Below are 16,595 nucleotides of genomic sequence, written 5' to 3'. Positions count from 1 at the left end.
TCACCCTCCTCCCCTCCTGGGAAATCTCACTCTGACGGGCCTCTGGACCCCCCCCCCCCCCGCCCCGTGTGAATACTCCAGGTATCTACTCAAGAGAATTGAAAACTTACGTTCACACAAAAACTGGTACGTGAATGTTTATGGTAGCATTATAGTAGCTCAAAAGTGGAAACCACCCAAATGTCCAGTGATCAATGGACAAATAAACATATTCCATAGGGTGGAATGTTACTTGGCAATAAAAAGGAATAAAGTTCAGAGCCAGCTACAGCAGGGATGAACCCCGAAAATATGCCAAGTGGAGGAAGCACTTGTAACAGACCATGTGTACAGTTCGTCAGGAATCTATATGGAGCCTATAATACTGGCACTTTGGGAGGCTGAGGCGGGAGGATCGCTTGAGGCCAGAAGTTGAAGACCAGCCTGGGCAACAGAGAGACCCTGTCTCAAAAAAAAAAAAAAAATTTTATATGGGATGTCGAGAATAGACAGATCCATTTAGATAGAAAATAGATTAGTGGTTGCTTGTGGCTGGGGAGGTTGGAGAGGAATGGGGAGTGACTGCTAATGAGGAGGAGTTTTTTGGGGGATGATGAAAATGTTCCAAAATTGTGGTGGTTATACAATCCAACCATTGAGTTAAATGCTTTGGGGTTTTTTTGTTTGTTTGTTTGAAACAGGGTCTCACTCTTGCCCGGGCTAGAGTGCAGTGGTGTCATCATAGCTTAATGCAGCCTTGGACTCCTGGACTCAATCCTCCTGCCTCAGGCTCCCAAGTAGCTGGGACTATAGGTACCCACCACCACACCTGGCTAATTTTGCTATTTTTTGTAGAGACAGATCTCGCTCTTGCTCAGACTGGTCTTGAACTCCTGACCTCAAATTATCCTCCTGCCTCAGCCTCCCAGAGTGCTAGGATTACAGGCGTGAACCACCATGCCCCACAGAGTTACACACTTTAAATGGATGAATTTTATGTGAGTTATACCTTAATAGACCTACAAAAGAAACGTATAAAGAAAGAAAAAGTGAGGAGCGACCTCCTTGATTATAGATCAGCTCCCAGCCCTGACTTGGATGGTGTCCTGTCTAACTGCTCCCCCTCCTGCGTTGGCCTGGAGACAGTTGCTATGCCCCTCCCCACCCCCAGCCACCCTCAGCCACCACTGTTGCTCCCCTTCCCTTTCCCATGCACACTTGTGCTTTCCTGGTCCTCAGCACTTTGGGACTGTCTGCTGTGCTCCCCTTGGGGAGTGTTAGGGACCCCAGAGCCCTTTCTCAGGACTCCTCCAAGCACCAGCGGTGGGCAAAGTCTTGCCTGCAGTGCACTTCTGACTTTGTGTCCCAGAGAGATCTGGGCAGCAGCACCCCTTGGTCATACGCCACGCCTTGATCCTGGGCCCCAAACCCACCCAGGCCCCACCGGTGACTCCTGAAGCTGGCCGAGTCAGCCCAGCACTCTTGGCCTTCCCTCAGTCCTTTCTCCTTCCTACTGGCCACCTGCGATGGAGGGGTGGGGTGAGGGGCCACAGGAAGGGAAGGAAGGGTGGCCCAAAGAGAAGACACTGAATGGAGTGTTTGGGGGAGAGGGATGTGAAAGAGAAGGAACAGTTGCCACGGGTCGGTAAGGGGAAGAACTGAGCCTCTTCCGAGCCTCGAGCCTCGTGCACAGCTGTCCTGCGCCCCCGCCCCTCACCAGCATCGAGACTCAGGTACTCCCAGACAGGCTTTTATTCGGGATCCCTTCCCTCCTCCCTGACCCCCCACCCATACAGCCCCACTTGGGTGGGGCTTGTCCTTCATCTACCCCATGTAACCCCCCCTCCCCAGCTACATAGACACTCAGGGACAGCCCCAGGCCAGGCAGGCAGGAGCACCCCAGAACCCCACTGCCTCACCCCCAGGACTCAGGTGGGTGGGGGGAGGGCTGGGCCCCGTGTGCAGTCATCCGGGACCCCGAAGCCGGCCAGGCCTGTGCCTCCAGGATGCTGTGGGGGAGGCATGTGCCCTGCAGCCTTTCCGTTCCAGAGGGCCTTAGCCAACCAGCATCTTGTCTGAGGGGCTGGGGACAGGGTGAGGAAGATGGCAGGAGGACAGCTGATCTCTTCACCGTGGGAAGGCAAGAGACGCTTCTGGGGACAGCCCTGGACTCAGATGGTTCAAGGAAGAGGCCAGCACTGGGAAGGGCCGAAGGGTTCCTGGGAAGCCCGAGATCCTCTGTTTCAGGGAGAGCAGGCGCATGGCCGCAGGAACCCCACCGAGGACAGTCTGCAGCCAGCTGAGGGTGGGCCTCCCCAGAGGCAGAGGCACTCCTGGGGCAGTGCCAGGGCTCGGCCCTGTGGAAACCTCCTGCGGAAACAAGAGCGCTGCCTGGAATCTGGCCAGAAGCTGGGGCGAAGGGGGCTGCTGGGCCACAGAGCAGAACCTGCCCAGGAAGCTGTGGCCTCTCACTTGGAGAAAGACAATCCAGAGTGGGCATGAGGCCAGGGTCCCCCCACCCAGCCTTGCCTTTGAGCGTGTCCCCTTCAGAAGATTCCAGCCAACGCCAGGGGAGGCAATAGCATTAGTCCCAGGAGAGGACGCCACATACGACTAGGGCCCGAGTTCAGCCCCGACTTGATGCCAGGCTGCTCGGGGCCCTCAGCACCTGTGGGGAGGGAGAGGCTCTGCCTCAGCCCGAGGATAGCTGTGCCTGACCTCCCACTGCCCCCGCCATGCAAAGCGGGTGGGCGGCAGCCAGGGAGGAGGCTCCTACTCAGAGCACACATGCCACACCAGGCTCGGACCACCTCTGCTGGGGGCAGGATGCTGACATGCTGGGCCCCGGAGGGTAGGGCAGATGCTACAGGCCTTACCTGGCAAGGATGACTGCAGGGCCAGGGTACGCCCACCCATGGCATTAGCGGTGGCAGAGGTATTGGGGAAATTGGGCAGGGACTTGGAGGAGGTGTGCCCCATGTGGTTCAGTGTGGCCTGCAGCTCACCTCGCTTGTCCTGGGCTGGAAAAACTGAGGCCAAGACCTCACTAGAAGAAGGCAACTCGGCCTCGGCCTCAGCCTCTTCCTGAGCATGGGGTAGGGGCTCCCCTGTCCCTGTTGGGGACATCTTGGGGTGCAGAGATTTCTCTGGGCTCACGGAGGGTGCTCTGGTTTTGCTGGCCACGCTGTCTGCTGATTTGGGGATAGGACCGTGGGTGGGTTTGGGAAAGGTAGCGGGCTTCTCATCCAATGAGGGCAGGCTGTGAGTTGCCGAAACGGAAGGGGCCTCTGTTTTTACAGAAGGTGGGGCCTCTGTTGCCATTGAGGAGGGGTCTTTTGTTTCTAAGGAAGTTGGGGCCTCGGTTTCTACAGCCGGCAGAGCCTTTGTTGCCAGGGAGCCTGAGACCTCTGATACCAAGAAGGATGGAACCTCTGTGGCCACGGAAGAAGGAATACCCATTTTCCTAGAGTCTGAGGCTTCAGTTGCCAGGGAGGATGGTGCCTCAGTTACCAGGCTGGGCAAATCTGGAGCATCTTCTGAGCTTCCGACGGGTTCTGATCAGGTAGACGAGAACTGGCATCAGTGCTGCCAGCAGGACCCCACATTCCTCACCCCACTGCACCCAAGGTAAGGCGACCAAACGTCCTACCAGGACACACAAACACACACACCTCTCCAGCGATGTCCCTCATGGACAATAAATACTGCTTCTTGTTAATGACACAATTGCTCCTCCATCCACTTCCTTGTCCAAATTTCCTCTGCACTCGCTCTCCCACTCTTTAGGGGACCTCTCCAGTGCGATGCTCGCTCTTGCCCACCCACCGCATCGCAGGCCCCGCCCATTCAAAGCCCCCCAGACCACGCCCGCTCCCTAGGACCCCTCCATCTGGACACAGCCACCTCGCACTGTGCCTGGAAGCCGCCGGACTCTCTGCTGCCCTCCATTTGAAGGGTTGAAATCCGGTCACTCGGAATGACAGGGCGCCAAAGTGGCTTGCTTGCACACGGAGGACAAAGTGAGACGCTAAAGGCCCCTGGTGGTTGCAACCCGCCTGGTGCCTCCCCTGCCCAGTGGCATCGCGTCCCTTCTTTGCCCCCCGCCCCCCACCCCAGCACTCACCACAGAGGGAGTTCTCACAGCTGTAGTCCGGGGGACACTGGGAGCACGGAGGGCCCTCCTGGTAGGGCCTTTTCCCCTTCACGTTCCCCCTACAGGAGGTGAGAAGGATGCTGGGGGGAGAGGTCCCTTCCAACCCCCTTCCCCATCCCCCATACACACACCTTATCTGGAAGTGCCCCTGGGGGTTCCGCTGCCTACCCGACAACTTGTTGGGCGACCCCAGGCTCCTGGCTCTGCCCACTTCCGGCTCCTCCCCATTCCCAGGGCTCCCCAGCACTTACGGGGGCTCATAGTTGCACACCAGTAATTGAATGTTGGTCTCTTCCACACCCTGGAGCTTCTCACAGAAGTGGGAACCACAGCCAATCCTTTCTGTCTTGGCCCAAACCACCTGAAGGAGGGCAAACCTGGCAGCTTAGCCCCGTACGGGGTAGCACAGCCCCTTCCTGCTGTCCCTCTCTGTACCAGCCTTCTGCGGCTGGGGAGAGGAAGCGCCTGTCACCTGTGAGATCCAAGTCCCTGACATGCAGCTGCAGAACAAAATTTTTATATAGTTTTTCCTTTTTTTTAGTTCTTCCCCAAAGGAACTTCAGGACGAAACTGAATAGGGGAGAGAAGGGAGAGTTTGTCCGGAACAGTCTGCTCTCCCCTGACAACTGCACACACCACTTCACCAGGCCTCTTTCCCTCTCAGGTCCTTCCCTCAGCTCCGGGGCTCTAATATATTCTCATGAATTTTTCCTGTGAGCTCTTCCTAGAGGCCCTTGCATTTTAAACAAGGGGTATATCAAAGGAATGAATCTCAAATGGTAGAATCTTAGATATCAGCAACAAGAAAAGTCCAAGAAAGGGAACGGGGAGCCATTTTGGAAATGGAACTTTCCCCAAATCACAGGTAAGCCAGGACCGGCTCTGGCTGCTTCTAGGTGTGGGTCTCCTAGCTGCTAGAATGACTTCTGTCATAAGTATAAAACTTAAAAAGTCATGTGCTGCCAATGGGGTAAGACCAACAGCCTCCCCTTGCTGTTTCTAGGCCCAGTCTGCTCAGGAATCGCTGCTTAAATCAGCTGAGGATCCACCAGATACCACTGAGCATCTCACAGGTAGAAATGACCCCAGAGTGCCTATGGGTGGGGAGAGAGGGGGGCGGTGGTGGCAGGATCCAGAGGGAAGAGGGCAGGGAGGGTGCCGGGCCCTCCCAACTTCCTGACATGGGTGGGTGCTGTTGGAATTTCCTTCCCTAAAGATAAGAGTAAAAATACCACACAAAAGAGGTATTGAAAAATGGAACTGGTGGATGTGGGCGGGAAGATAATTGGTTTCTTTCTCTTTTGTTGATCATGTTATTGTTGGTACTGTATTTGTTGTCAAATAAGCCTTTTGGAGGAGAAGGAGTGGGGACCTTGTGGCCTCAAGGCAGCATGTGGCCCTCCAGATCCCCAAGTGCAGCCCTCAGTGGAGTCCAAACTTCACAGAGCAAATCCATTTATTAAAAAGATTTATTCTGTAAAATATGGATTCAGTCAAAAGGCCACACGAAAGGATCCAGAAGGCCACATGTGGCCCCACCAGCAACAGGTGACTGTGAGAGATAGGAAATGCTGTCAGAAGGCTCCTGGAAACCTTCATTAATTCAGTGACAATTCGCTCTTATTTTACACATGGTTTTTAAAAGCAAAAGAAAAATTAAACAAAATTGTGTATTTGCTTTATCAGTCCCTGCCAGATTAGAAGCAGCAAATTAGACACTACGATAAACGACAAAAGAGTGACAGTGAGAGAAGAGACAGGAGTTAGGGGGCATCTGCTGCTAGGACAAACGGCTCTCACAACTTGGGCCAGGGCGCAGGACCAGTGTCACCTGACTTAAGTCTCTTCAGTATCAGAAGGCCGGGAAGAGCGGCCTAGGTTTTCAAAAGATTGTAGAGAAGCCGACTTGGTCAGAGGCCTAAACAGCACGTGAGCCGCCGCGGGAACACACGGTTTATGCAGGGTCTAAGGCGACCCGCCTTCCCGAAGCGAGGCTGCGGAGCAGCCAAGGAAGAGGTCGCCCCGCCCCGGGGCCGCCCGGCCCCGCCCACTGCGCACGTGGCCCCGCCCCGGCCCCCGCACCTGCGTGTAGTGGCCGCACATCTGGCCCGGGTTGCAGGTGGCGGCGCTGAGGTTGTAGTGCTCGCGCTCCTGGTGCCACTCCTCCATGGCCAGCGGCACGTCCATGCCCTCGTCCGTGATGGCGAACAGGTTCTCGCCGCGCCGCCCGCGCTCCTTGTTGTGGCCCCATATGCACTGCTGTGCGTAGGCCTTGGCGAAGGCGGCCAGCTCCTCGTCCCATCTCTGCAGGACAGGTGGGTGGGGAGGGGAGGTCGCCTCGGGCTCAGTGGAGGCAGGAGAGGGAGGTGGGATGCCCACAGATTCTGTGGGATATGCGCGGAAGGTCGAGGGGTCCCTGGGACCTCCTGGAGAAGCTCCTCCCCCTCCCCCCACTTCCCCCTTAGCCAGTGACTCTTAGCCATGACCTGGAACAGGTCTCCGCTCAGTGAGGGCTGCAGTGCGGAGGTGGGAGGATGCCACTACCGGCCTTGGAGTTGATCAAACTTGGGACCATTCACCAGCTGTGTCATTTTGGACAGATTGCTTAACGGTTTTTTGGTTTTTTTTGTTGTTTTTTTTTTTGCTGATACACACAAACATAAGTGACGAGATTCTGGAAGTTGTAATTTATTTACAAAAAATCCAGTAAAGTGATTCAAAACTGGAAGTAATTCTACAAGTACATTAACTAAAGATAAGTACAAGAATAAAATTTCACACTCTATGAATCCAGTACATATTTATCAAAAAGAATAAGGGCTATAATTTATGCAAGTAAAAGAACTTAAAACAAAGAAAAATCTAAATTACCTTAAATTTTTGTGAAACCTCAAGGAACAGAAAAAGATCTGTGGTACTGAAACATTCCAGATATCTTTGATCACTCAAGCTACTTTAGAACAAATTCTTTGTTATAATCTAATGTTTAAGCCCAAGAAGAGCCAATGCAACTTAAAAACATTAGTTTTAATTTTTAATTATTTGAACAAGTTGAATATATTTGTCAGATTTTTCTGATAACTAAGAAGGAAAACACAGAATACATCCTTTTCTATGAAAATTATATTTTAATTTTTTTCATTTTTTACTAGATGCCACTGAAAGAGGGACATTGAAGTTACCCTAAGTGGACTGAACTGGGTACATGATCACTTCATCTGAACTGGTCTGGCTCAGGAGTGGAGTGCCTCAGAGAAGGGGAGAGTGGAGAGGAGGTTTGAAAGTCAAAACACGGACTGTTTTGTGACCCGCCTCCCCCACTGAAGGCAGAATTCCTTAAAAACCAGCTCTGACTCATCTTGATGGGTAACTTCTTCTGCTATAAATGAAAATTCTTTCAGAATGGATTGCTGAAAATGTGTTTCCAAAAAGAAAACTCAGTGCATGAAAAATTCCCTTATCTCACCTCTGAAAGCCCAAGATGTCTACTTCAGGAGCACCGGTCACTGGCCGTACCAGCCCGGCCTGGGCCTAAGGGAGTCACGGCAGTGCCTCCAACACGGATGGACTTGGGGCACAGGGGAAATGGACTTGCGTGCCCTTGGTAAGCTCTGGCTGCACTCCCGAAGTTAAGGACACTGGTCACAATGGAATGGAGTTTATTGACATTTGAACACCAAGCATTTTTTTAGTTCGTGAAATCGGAACTGACAGCCACCCCCTATCCCCAACAGGCCTTCCTGCACTGACACACCCTCTGGAGTCAAACCCAATTAGCTGGGACGACACTGAGACCCCAGCCTCTGCACAAACCTGGGTTTGTGGGTTATGAGGGGAAAGGACACAAGGGAACACACGCATTTCTTCTGCCACCGTGTCTTCTGCCACAATCTCTCTCCCCTAGAAATTTTAGAAATTGGGGCGGGGGTTGGGAGAAAATGCGCAGCGAGCCCACTCCCTGCCGCTGCGCCACCACCCACACCCCCCAGTCTCCAGAGTCTGGCCCTTGCCCACCGCTGTTCAAGGGCACCCTCCCCTCCGTGGCCTCGGAACAGCAATCTGCTTAACCTTCTTGAGCTTTCCTAGGGCACTGGGCAGATGGAGGGGGATGGTGTTTGTGACAGTGTTAGTAACAGTCTTCTATGTAAAAGGGGACAGTGATGCCCCCGCCGACCTCCCAGGGCTGCTCGAACTGCCCGGAACAGCACAAGATGGCCAGTGAGATGCTGGGCGGGCGGCCGGCCGGGCGCGGGGCGCGCTGTTCAGCCCATTTCCCTCCCCCCACCATAGATCAGACTTGGGAGCCAGCGCTGTCCTCTCCCTCTCAGCTCCCTCGTGCCCCTGGGACAGCCCGGCCCCCTGCCTTTGTCGTCTCTGGGCCCTCCCCCCAAGGGAGGAAACCTGACAGTGTTTTAGGCCCTTCACTGAGGGGCCTATTTTCAAAGCCTTGGCGACTTGATAGCTTTCCGATCCCAATGACAATATTCTCCAGTGGGGACCTCAGGTGAGACAGTGGGAGGGGGCATTTTAGGTTCCGGCGCCTGTGAGATTCTGTGTCCCTGGCTGGGAGGACAGGCTGAGTGTGGGTGGGAAGAGGGATTAAGAAGGCATCTGACCTAGAGGACAGAGGAGGGAGGCCTGGATCCCATTAAACCTTGTCCTTGGCTTCTCCGGGAAAGCGAGGGCCTGGCGGCAATCTTGCTCCACCCTCTGGCGGCCCAGCCAGCTGCCAGAGCCAGACAGCCCATAATGTGCCAAAAGCTTGGGTGACCCTGAGGGGAGGGGGCTGTGCGGCCACACCCACTCCCCGCCCACTCACGGCTTCCAGAAGCAGCTGCCTGGCCTGGGGCTGGGAGCGCCTGGCTGGGACAGCCCCACTGCTGTGACCTCAAGTGAGTCCCTTTCCGTCTCTGGACATTTTTGTCCCAAATCACTCGTCCCCCGGGTTGTCTCAACTCTGGTAATAGTGGGAGACTGGGAGCGGGAGAGGGGCAGGGTGTCTGGATGATGCACAGGGCTCCAGGCTAGACTACAGGCTCCTTCAGGTTAGGGCAGTGATATATCCCCCGCGTCTGGCACAGGGCTGGCACACAGTAGGTGCTCAATAGATACATGTCAACTATTGATGACTGAGACAGGGCTCTGCTTAAAGCAGTGTCCCTACAGAGCCTGGTTGTGGGTGCCATTCTGACTCCATGCCTGGCGTCCCACCATTAGAGAGTCAATGCTTCAGGTCTTAAGGCTTCTCAGGCAGTCAACCAGGGCCCGCCGCGGGGCTGCGAGAGTCACGGCACCCACCCACGTTGGCCACGTGGTCACCATCGGGAAGCAAGTCCATTCCTTCCTTCCTTCAGTCAACAGTCCTGGGTACCGTGCCAGCCCGGGGGCGACAGCAAGAACCGATGCCCGAGTTCACATTGTCATAAAAGTCAGTTGGGCCACCATGTGATAAGTGACAGATACGCAACAAGTGCTATGGGGCACCAAAGAGGGCCCAGCCTGAGGGAGGAGAGGGAGACACGGAGCTAGGTGTTAAAGGATGTGGCATCAGCCAGGTGGAGGGGAGCTGAGAAACGGCGGCCTGCGGCTGGGGAGGGACACGCTGATCAGGTTACCGCAGAATATAGGGGAGCAGGAGAGGAGGCTGCAGCAGCAGGCAGGGCCCAGGACAGACAGAGCCTTCTCTGTTGGCAGCTGGAGCTTTGTCCCCAGGCAGTAGGGAGCAGTGGGAGCCATGGACGGATTTTGAGCAGGGTCTGGCCCGAGTGTAGAATCATTCATTCTGACAGCGGAGGCCAGAAGCTGGGGAGCAGGGAGGGGCTATCCTAGGAGTCCCTGGGTGCAAAAGTGAAAGACTGAACCAGGGTTGTGCCAAAGAGAGCTGGGGGTAGCAGGGCAGGAGAGTATAAAGTTTAAGGAAAATGGAACCTTCTGGGAGGTAAAACTGGTGGTGATCTGATGTAGAGGCTGAGGGAGAGGGAAGAGTCCATGATAGCCCCCACCTGCCCCACCCTGGATCCCTTCCCTGTTGTGTTAGTCAGGCACTTATTGAGCACTTACTGTGTGCCAGGCCCTGTTCTAAGTGTTTTACACATGTTCACTCATTTAATCCTACAAGCACCATAGCGAAAGGGAGTTGTTCCCTTGTTATCATTCCCATTTTACAGATGAGGAGACTGAGGCACAGAGAGGTTAAGTGACTTGGCCACGATCACATAGCTAATAAGCCAAGGTTTGAACCTGGGCGGTCTGGCTCCAGAGTCTCTGCAGTTATCACTACTGAGGTTGAACTTGAGTCCTGTCCCAAATGTATCCAGCCTCGTCGCCCAGCCTTGTCTCCTCCTTCCCATATCGCCTGCCATTAGGCAGCAGCATATGTATCCCTCAGTATCCAAACTGCTTCCCAGACAGTTGCCCCAGCCCAAGATGCAGCCCTGTGCAAGCTCCCAGCCTGTGTAGCAAGACTGTAGGGCATCAGGGATGAACAGATGGGGAAACTGAGGCCCAACTGTCGTCCTAGGCCTCAGTTGGGAGCTGATGGCAGAGCTGCATCTGGGGCTCCCGACTTGCCGTCTGCACTTCCTGGTTGCCAAGGCCGACGGGGCCACAAATGGCGGTGCAGAGCCCTTCCTAGGTCTTTCCCTGCGCATGTGTCTCCTGTGGGACCGTCAGGGCGGGACTCGCCGGCCGGGGGTTTCCATGAGGAAACAACGAGGCCTTTGAAGGGGAGGGGCCCACCCGGAGTTCCGGAGCCACATCAGACAGGGCTGAGCTTGAACCCAGGTCTCCGTCTGGGCCTGCTGCTGCACTCCAGGTGCAACTTTGCTCTCAGGACACCCCACCAACCGCCCAGGCCACCTGAGAGTGTGGCTGGAGGGGAGAGTCTAGTTCAGCACTTAGGGAGGGCAGGAAGGTGGTCGATTTCTCACTGATCGCCTTTAATCCTGAGTGTGGACATCCTGCCCCACCCTGCCATCAAGTAGCTCTCCCTCCCTGACAGAAGGAACCAAGCCCAAATCTGGCTCTGTCATCTGTACGCACGTGTGTGTGTGTGTGTGTGTGTGTGTTTGCTGCATCTGCATGCTTCTCTCACCAGCACATACGTAGTATTTTGCATGTTTTCAAACTTCACGTAAAGATACCCTACTGTGTATATTTTGTTGAGATTTCCTTCCCCCTTCAAATTGTATCTGTGAGGTTCAATTCATGTTATTGTATATGTAGCTCTAATTGCGACCTCATTTTACAGATGAGACACAGGATAAGCGAGGTTACAGGACTTGCCCCAAATCACAGGTCTTGCAGGTGACCCAGACAGCATTTGAACTGCGCGATTCAGACCCTTCTCTGCTTCTGGCTCACGCTCTGGCCCCACCTCCTGCGTACCTGCCTCCTGCCCCAGGAGCCCCGACCCATCCACCCATCCTGCCGCCCTGCTTCCTCTCCTCGCCTCCTTGGAAGGCACCTGAAAGGCTGTTTTCACAAAGTGTTAAAGGCTGACGCCACAGCACTCCAGCCTGGGCAACAGAGTGAGACCCTGTCTCAAAAAAACAAAAAACAAAACAAAAAAAGAACTTGCTGTGTTTCCCTCTCCCAGGGCACGTGCATTTTGGGAAGCGCTGGGGAAGAGTCATTGGAGTGGGAAGCTGGGACTTCCAGGTCTGGCTCTACTAGCTGTGTGACCCCAAGCAAGTTCTTCAGAGCCTCAGTTTCCTCATTTGTATAATGGGGCTGCTTATAGGGTCCTGTGAACTATATAATGCCAGGGGCTCAGGGACTCTGGCACTGACCAGAGAGATGAGTCTCTGAGATTCTGAAACAGCTTCAGCGCCACTGAGGAATGGAGGAGGGGTGGGGGCTTGGGGGTGCAAGTGGGGGAGAGATTGGTGGCAGGCCCTGCCCAGCACCCCTTCAATCCCAGCAGGGGAGGGCCCCAGCCACACTCACCAGTTGCAGCATGTCTGAGGCTGGCGGGGACACCTGGGAACGGTAGAGGTTGTGCAGCTCTACCATCACACGTTTCTCATCATCCGTGAGGGCTCCAGCGGGGCCCGCGGTGGCCACCAGCAGTAGCAGTGGCAGCAGCAGAAGCTCCAGGCAACTGCAGGAGCTGCACATGGTGGCCAGCTCGCGCTGCTTCTCCAGTCCAGGGGTCTGGCAGCTGGATTTAAAGTCCTTCCCACACAAGCACCACCCTGGCTGGGGTGGGGCGGTAGGGGCTGTGTCTGCAGGCCCAGCCCGGCTCACACAATGTCTCAGGGAGGGCTGGGTGCCTTGGGTCCAGACCAGAGTTGAGTCCACTCCCCTTGGAGTCCTTGGCAAAAGCCTCCTTTCTCTCGGTAACAGGGGCTCAGGCCAAGAGCTGTGTGAGTTCCACAGACCCTCCTGAGTTGTGGACGGATCCTTAAGGGGCACAAGCGCAGCAACCTCTGCAGAGCTATGGCTGGTTGCACCCAGATCACATCCAGTGGGTGTTGAGGACAGATAAGAGGAAGGAAACCACATAGACTCTAACCATAGAGGACTGAGCAAGATGAGGAAGCTATAAGTGGCTTTTGAAGGTGAGAAGACGATGAGATGTATTTGGTAAAAGGTTGGGCCAACCTCAGTCTGAATCCTGGTTCTGTCCCTTCCTATTTGTGTCTTGGGCAGCTTTCCCAGCTGAATGTATCATTGACAATAATAGTACCTACGTCATAGGGCTGGAGGGAAGATTAAATGAGATCTAACATATATAAGCACCTAGTATGGTATCTGGCACATAGAAGCCTCTCAGTAACAGGAAACAAGCAACCACCCATGTGTCCTGGACCTGGGCTAGCTCCCAGCCCCATGGGGAGGCACAGTCCTTGTTCACGGGAGGAGGGGCCGAGGCATTTCCCACTCTAGCTGTATTCTAGAATAGGGCTTTTCACTGTGGACGGAATTTTGGCTTCCACGTGCCCTCTCTGAATGCATGTGCTTGACGTGCTCGTTTGAAGGTGGGATGCTGGGACCCCTCCTGTTCTGTTTGTAGAAATATGATGTGTCTGTTTTTGAAATCAAGAGAGCAGAAAAGCAGAAGTGTGAGTGAGCTGATGGATGTAGCAGGGGCTCTGAGGGGAGGGTATGGGAAGGGAAATAGGCTGAGCAGCTAAGCGTTTGCATTATAATGGCCAGGACCTAGGCCTGGGCTCTTTTGAAGCAGGAAGTTGGAACCAATATTCTTGAGTACAGCTGGGATCCTTGAAGCCTGCACCCTCAATGAATGGGGAGCTAGGAAAAGCCTACCCACTGGCTTTGGAAGATGGCGAGAAAACCTGTCCTTGACCAGGTTTCCAGGTAAAAATAAAAACAAAAACAACAAGTTGGAATCCACAAAAAACTATTAGAACTAAAAAACTCAACAAAGTTGCACACTATAAAATCAACAGACAGAAATCAGTTGTTTCTATATACTGATCATGAATAATCCCAAAAGGAAATTAAGAAAACAATTCCATTTACAATAGCAACAGAAAAATATAAAATTCTTAGCAATACACTTAACCAAGGAGGCAAAAATTTATACACTGGAAACTACAAAATGTTGCTGAAATTAAAGACACAACTAAATAGAAAGACATCCCACATTCATGGATTAGAAGACTTGATATCGTTAAGGAGTTGATATTGCCCAAAGCAATCTACAGATTCAATGTAATCCCTATTGAAATCCCAATGACAATTTTTTGTAGAGACAGAAAAATCCATCCTAAAATTCATATGTAATCTCAAGGTACTCCAAATAGTCAAAACAATCTTGAAAAAGAACAGAATTGGAAGTCTCGCACTTTCTGATTTCAAAACTTAACCACAAAGCTACAGTAACTAAAATAGTATGGCACTGGTATAAAGACAAACATTTAGACTAACAGAATAGAATAGAGAGCGCAGAAATAAACCCTTACATATATAGTCAAATGATTTCACACAAGGGTAGCAGGACCATTCAATCTGGGAAAGGACAATCTTTTCAACAAGACTGGGAAAACTGGATATCCACAAGCAAAAGAATGAAGTTGGACCCTATATTCCATATTTAAAAATTAACTCAAAATAGCCAGGCACGGTGGCTCATGCCTGTAATCCCAGCACTTTGGGAGACCAAGGCAGGAGTATTGCTTGAGACCAAGAGTTAGAGGCTGCTATGAACTATGATTGGGCCACTGCACTCCAGCCTGGGCAACAGAGTGAGGCCCTGTCTCAAAAAAAAAAAAAAAAAGATAAAAAATAACTCAAAATGGACCAAAGAGCCAAACACAAAAGCTAAAGCTACAAAACTCAGAAAAAAATGCAAGGGCTTCATGGCATTGCACATGGCAAGCATTTTTTGGATATGACACCAAAAGCATAGGCAACAAAAGTAAATTGGACTTCATTAAAATTAAGAACTTTTGTGTCTCAAAGACACAACCAATAGCCTGAAAAGGCAATCCATGGAATGGGAGAAAATATTTTGCAAATCATATATCTGATAAGAGATTAATATCTAGATTACATTTTTTAAAATACCACAACTCAACAACAAAAAACAACTTGATTAAAAAACAGGCAAAGGACCTAAATAGACATTTTTCCAAAGAAGATATACAGGTGGCTAATAAGCAATTGAAAAGATGCTCCCGGGCCCATTCCCTTGTTAGAACTGGCCAAAGCCATCCTCCCACTAATCAAGACGTACACTCCAGCTATCAATTGCAGGTTTATCACATGACCATTTTTCATTATGCTTAGCCGGTGTGGTGGTGCCTTCGAGGAGGGCTCTGTGGTCAGAGTTGGGAGTTCCCTGAGAGGCTGAGGCAAGCCCTGGTAACCTCGAAGCTGGTAACCACACAGTCAGACCACATCCTGGGCAGTCAGGGAGCAGAGACGTGGCATCTGCTAGGGTGAAGTACAGCAAGCCTGAGGTCTTCTTAAGGGCCCACCCAGGGCTAGGACCTGTACCCTTTGTTATGCCAACCAGTGCCTGGGAAGGTTTGCTGCTTTAACCAAAGCCATGTGGTCTGAGCCATTCCTATTCATAGCTATAGAAAGGACCTCTACTGGCTTCCAGTGAGCTTCCTGTACCTTCTCTGACAGGAAATGGGAGAGGACCCCAAAGCCAAGGTTCTCTCCATAATAGAAGAGACCCCCTTATTTTCCTTCTCCCTGCCCACAAGGGAGAACAAGACTCAGACCTGTGGACTGTCCTGGGGCCTCCGACAGAGGGCCGGAGCCAGTGCCAGAGCTGGAGAGAGGGTGGGGGAGCCTTTGGGAAATGTCAGCTTCACTTCCTAGCAGGGACCTGAGATTACAGCGGTCATTACAGGCTGCTGTCTCAGGAGCTCTTGCCGAGTACCATGCTATGGGTTTGACCTTCTATAATCACACTCTGTTCTGCTGTTTATTGTGTAAAAAAGGACCTCTGGCTTCTGAATGCCTCTGCCTCCTTGTCAACACTGTTTTTCAGCTGCTGTGTGCTACCTTCCTGCTAGGGGGCATTCTTTTGAGGTTGTCCACAGCTTAGGTCCCACCAGAGAGGGAAGAAAGGAATGTTGAAAAGTCATTAACTGGTCCCAAAGATGACTTTGACATATCACGTGACCATACAATTTCCTCGGGCTTTTTTGTCACATTTCACAAGGTCTTAATGTCTTAGGTCAGCAGTCCCCAACCTTTTTGGCACCGGGGACCAGTTTTATGGAAGACAATTTTTCCATGGACAGGGGGCGGGGGGGTGCAGGGGGAGGGATGGTTTCAGGATGGTTCAAGTGCTTTACATTTATTGTGCAGTCAAACCTCTCTGCTAATGATCTGTATTTGCAGTCGCTCCCCAGCACTAGCATCACCGTCTCAGCTTCACCTCAGATCATCAGGCTTTCAATTCTCATAAGGAGTGCGCAACCTAGATCCCTCGCATGGGCAGTTTACAGTAGGGTTCACGCTCCTATGAGAATCTAATGCTGCTGCTGATCTGACAGGAGGCGGAGCTTATGCAGCGATGTGAGCCACGGGGAGGGGCTGTAAATACAGATGAAGCTTTGCTCACTCGCTGTTCACCTCCTGCTTTGCAGCCCAGTTCCTAACAGGCCACAGTACCGGTCCGTGGCCCGGGGGTTGGGGACCACAGTCTTAGATGGTGAGGGTCCCTCTAAACACCTGCCTTCATCTTCTGATTGATATGCTTCATGTACTGAAAGCTCGAAGAGACAGCAACAGGCATGCTAATTTAGGGTTTGAGATGGCTGCTGCCTCATCAGGGAGTATGTTTATGGTTATTTTATTTTTCCAAGTCAAAATCTGGGATACAAGACCCACACCTGGATTTTTGTTGAGGGGGATTAACAGGCAGAGCAACAGAAGCAGCAGAGTAAAAGGTTGGGCCTAAGAAGTCCTGTGTTTTCTCTTCAGATCACACACTTCGCCAGTGCCTTTCTCAGCCACCCCCACCTCCCTCCGCACA

The 16,595-nt window shown here is 52.5% G+C and overlaps 1 protein-coding gene across 1 annotated transcript; it reads right to left on the bottom strand.

Moving 5' to 3' along the window:
• Positions 1-1,713: 1,713 nt before the first annotated feature.
• PI16 (peptidase inhibitor 16) lies at positions 1,714-12,250 on the bottom strand. Its single transcript, XM_069487913.1, has 7 exons — positions 12,080-12,250; positions 6,215-6,436; positions 4,384-4,493; positions 4,103-4,191; positions 2,856-3,533; positions 2,509-2,647; positions 1,714-2,349 (listed from the first exon to the last, which is right to left on the bottom strand). Exons 1-6 carry the CDS (start codon positions 12,248-12,250, stop codon positions 2,526-2,528), a joined length of 1,392 nt encoding a protein of 463 aa, XP_069344014.1. The 3' UTR covers positions 1,714-2,349; positions 2,509-2,525.
• Positions 12,251-16,595: the final 4,345 nt, after the last annotated feature.

This window comes from Eulemur rufifrons, chromosome 15, assembly GCF_041146395.1.
Source record: "Eulemur rufifrons isolate Redbay chromosome 15, OSU_ERuf_1, whole genome shotgun sequence".
In the NCBI taxonomy this organism is placed as follows: Eukaryota; Metazoa; Chordata; class Mammalia; order Primates; family Lemuridae; genus Eulemur; species Eulemur rufifrons.
Note: the sequence above shows the minus strand (reverse complement) of the source record. Positions and strands in the feature narration are given on the sequence as shown.

Bases quoted from the DNA above. Each gene is read 5' to 3' on its own strand.
- PI16 (XM_069487913.1), bottom strand. From the start codon at position 12,250: ATGTGCAGCTCCTGCAGTTGCCTGGAGCTTCTGCTGCTGCCACTGCTA. The intron at 4,192-4,383 runs GTAAGTGCTGGG...CACCTCCTGTAG, and splicing joins GTGTGCAACTATGAGCCCCC to GGGGAACGTGAAGGGGAAAA. The intron at 3,534-4,102 runs GTGAGTGCTGGG...CTACCTGATCAG, and splicing joins CTGTGAGAACTCCCTCTGTG to AACCCGTCGGAAGCTCAGAA.